This window comes from Anopheles merus, chromosome 2L, assembly GCF_017562075.2.
Source record: "Anopheles merus strain MAF chromosome 2L, AmerM5.1, whole genome shotgun sequence".
Lineage (NCBI taxonomy): Eukaryota > Metazoa > Arthropoda > Insecta > Diptera > Culicidae > Anopheles > Anopheles merus.
In genome coordinates this window covers 10,126,249-10,129,872 of record NC_054083.1, presented here as the reverse complement: position 1 = coordinate 10,129,872, position 3,624 = coordinate 10,126,249, and the positions used below count along the sequence as shown (strand labels likewise).

At 50.1% G+C, this 3,624-nt stretch overlaps 1 protein-coding gene across 1 annotated transcript; it reads left to right on the top strand.

Moving 5' to 3' along the window:
- The first annotated feature begins 2,286 nt into the window (after nucleotides 1–2,286).
- LOC121592226 (zinc finger protein 853-like) lies at nucleotides 2,287–3,006 on the top strand. Its single transcript, XM_041913633.1, has one exon. It carries the CDS (start codon nucleotides 2,287–2,289, stop codon nucleotides 3,004–3,006), a length of 720 nt encoding a protein of 239 aa, XP_041769567.1.
- The last annotated feature ends 618 nt before the right edge of the window (nucleotides 3,007–3,624 follow it).

Genomic DNA, 3,624 nt, shown 5'->3' with positions numbered 1-3,624 from the left:
TATTTGAACTAAATAAACAACAATAATGCAACTTATACATACTTGTAAAAAATATTACATTGGTAACAAGAAAAGGAATTAATTCATTAAATGTTATTAAAAAGACTGACTGAGAAATGACTGACTGAGTAAGACTGAGAAATAATTCATAATTGTGCTGAATAAAAAAAATATTTTAGCTATTTTGAAGTTAATATGTTCCCTCTTTCAGTTGAGATTTGTCCAGCTTTAATAAAAATCGTTCGCAACATATGTTGCCAGAACGCTCAAATATTGTTTTACTAGTTCAAAAAGGATAGGGTAAATACTTTTTCGCTGTTGCTACCATTTAAGGATTCATTCTATGTCCGTTTGTGCCATATTGTTTTAAGTAATCCCCGATTTCGTCATTATTATTTTCATTGATATCTTCGTTTTCGTTAGTATTTGTTCCGCTTTCAGTGTTAATTTCTCATTTAATAATTTTTTCATAGTAGCTTAAAATTTTTGTTCAGCTTTTAATTAAATCCTTCAGCGGCCAAACACGATACTACAGAGATTTGCTTTTTAACTATACGATCTATAACTATATGAACATTCTATAATCATTTCGTAAGTAGAATTCCATCTTGTTGGGCAATCTTGTATAAATTAAAGGAGGATATTTCATGTTTGTTTGCATTTTCAAAAGTTTGCTAGAAGCTTTATTGCTTTTTCTTAAATGTTAACCTATTGATTTAACTTTTTTGCTATTTCTTTCATCGATGCTTTCAAAGCGTGTTGAACAACAATATTTGAATAGTGGGCACTACATGGAAGGAGTTAATAAATATTAACAACGATCCGCTTGTCCAGTTTGGCTTCTTGTGAATCTCGATAGAGGACACTATTGTAGTGGTTTCATGTGGATTGCCGTCCATCCCGATCGGGACAACGATCCTCGAATGCACAAAAATTCTCGATCGTGGCAAAGGTAACGACCTGTAGCCACTCCTATTCTTATCCCCGGGACAAGCGACCGATTTTTAGCTGGTCAAAATAAAAGAAAGTGTCCTATATGGACGTCAAACGAAGCGTAAACTTTGGCGTAAATTTGGAATTTGATCAAAACATCTGTCAAAAAGTTTGCGCTTCGTGTGACGGCGTTTTGGTCGGTCAATAGCGCTGATGCGTAAACTTGCTGTAAAATCGTTATTACCGGTGGATTGTTGATATAGATGCAATTGTGTGATGTGTTGATATTTTATAAAAACAATGTCGCAGAAAATTTAATGTGATAAAATGGACTCACTACTAATGAACAAATTGTGGCTCTCTGCAGTTGAAAAAGTGTTAGAGGCTTCTGAAGCTAGGGAAGCCGGTCAGCAAAGCAATAGGGTTAAACCGTAGTCGCAAATCAGGTTGTTTGCGCGTGTGTGCTTTGAGGAGACGAGGATTTGGAGACGTGGTTTGTGAAAGTCGGTGGAGTGTTTTGAGGGATATCGAGGACATTGTGAGGTTCGTGTATCGACCGTGTGTTCCGTGTCGATGAGTGTGCGCGCGTTTGTTCCGTGTTAGTGAGTGTGTGAGCGAGCGCGAGTAGAACCTTCTGGAACTTTCTAGAACTTTCTCGGCTGTTGCCGCGCGTGGCTTCCTTTTGCCCGCGCGTGTATGTATGCGTGTGTGAATGTGTGCGCGAGCGCGTGGAATTTTCTCGGCTGTTGCCGCGCGTGGCTTCCTTTTGCTCGCGCGTGTATGTATGCGCGTGTGAATGTGTGCGCGAGCGCGTGGAATTTTCTCGGCTGTTGCCGCGCGTGGCGTTCCGTTGCCCGCGCGTGTGTTCCGTGTTAGTGAGTGTGTGAGCGAGCGCGAGTAGAGCCTTCTGAAACTTTCTACAACTTTCTCAGCTGTTGCCGCGCGTGGCTTCCTTTTGCCCGCGCGGGTGTGTGTGCGCGTGTGTCCCGTGTCGGTGAGTGTTTGCGCGAGCGCGTGGAATTTTCTCGGCTGTTGCTGCGCGGGGCGTTCCGTTGCCCGCGTGTGTGTGTGTGCGCGAGCGCATGGAACTTTCTCGGCTGTTGCCGCGCGTGGCGCTCCGTTGCCCGCGCGTGGCGTTCCGTGTCGCTGTGTGTGCGCTTCTCATAGCATCACAGCGTCGGGGAGATTCGTGGTGGCGGGGGGTAACAACCCGCCACCATGGAAACGCGACTGAGAGGAAGGACAATATAGGTCGATGAGCGTCCTACCGTCGCAACAAAGAAGCCGGTGAGCGAGAAAAAACTCGGGACCATCGTCGAGGAACCGTCATCGGCAGGAGTGCCAGCGAGGACCATGGCAACGGGAGGAGTGAAATCGGCGGGAACGGCGACGAAGCCGGCGACTTCAACACCGGTTTCTACCGGAGAAGTGCGTCGGATGCTGGCGGATGCAAAAGCTGATAATGAGACGACGGTCGGCATTGTCAAGCGGTTGGAGGAGCAGATCCAGTTGCTGCGCTTGCAAATGGAGGCCTCCAACGAGCAGCTGAAGGAAGCGCTAAGGGAGGTAAAAGAGGCGCGCGAAGAAGCTCGGGTACGCGAAGCGGAACACCGCGAAGAGCTCCGCAAGGAGAAGGAGCTCTTCAACGCTCTTCTAGCGCAAACCCTTGGTGGAACCGGCGGAGCTCGGCTAGAGAGCCAGCAGGAACTGCAGCGGGAGCAGGAGCTGCTTCGGAGGATGGAAAGCCAGCAACGACAAGAACAGCGGCAGCAGCTGGAAGATCAACAGCGCCAAAGGTGGCGTCAGCAGCAGCAGCAACAACAACGGCAGCAGCGGCTACCTGCGCAGCAATGGCCGACGGTGCAGCAGAGCGGGCGTGCTCAGCGTCAGGGCGTGGCGGAGTCGGCATCCTCGGCGGTACTTGACGAGCCAGGAACGTGGGTGGAGGTCGTTCGCGGCAATCGGCGTGGGAATAAGCAGAATGGAGTGAATCTGCCCCGGCAGTCAGCCCAGCAGCAGCCAGCACACCGGCAGCATCAGCAGTGGCCGCACCAGCGAAATGGGCAGCAGTAGCAGCGGATGGACATTCATCAGCAAGAGAAGCGGCGTCCGCGACGAAAACGCCCGGATGAAATCGTCGTTGTGCCCGCCCCAGGAGTGTCCTACAAGGACATGTATGTGAAGATCCGGACCAGCCCGCGGATTGCCGATTTCCAGCGGCAAATTGGGGTTCGCAGAAGAACGCCGAAGGACCACCTCCTGCTGCCTTTGTCCCGCGACGTCGATAGCGCGGCGCTGAAGGACATCATCCAGGAGGTCTTCGGGGAGAGTGGATCGGTAACCGTCAGGACAGAGATGGCTGAGGTCGTCCTGACTGGAATCGACAACATGATCGACGAGGAGGCGATCAAAAAGGCGTTCATGACCACTCAGGGAAAGCAGTCATTGGTGGCCACCGTGAACCTTTGGGAGCGCCGAGACATGACGAAGCGGGCTCGCGTGCGCCTCCCACGAGCAGAAGCGGAACTCGTCAAGGATCGCCGATTGGAGCTGGGCTACACGTATTGTTCGGTACATGAAGCCCCAAAAGTATCGGGTCAGCTGACTCGGTGCTTCCGGCGTCTGGAGCGGGGACACATCGCCGCGACGTGTACGGGGGAGGATCGGTCCAAGCGTTGCTTACGGTGCGGT

What these genes read in the sequence shown, in the direction of transcription:
- LOC121592226 (XM_041913633.1), top strand. Translation starts at nt 2,287, where the DNA reads ATGGCAACGGGAGGAGTGAAATCGGCGGGAACGGCGACGAAGCCGGCG.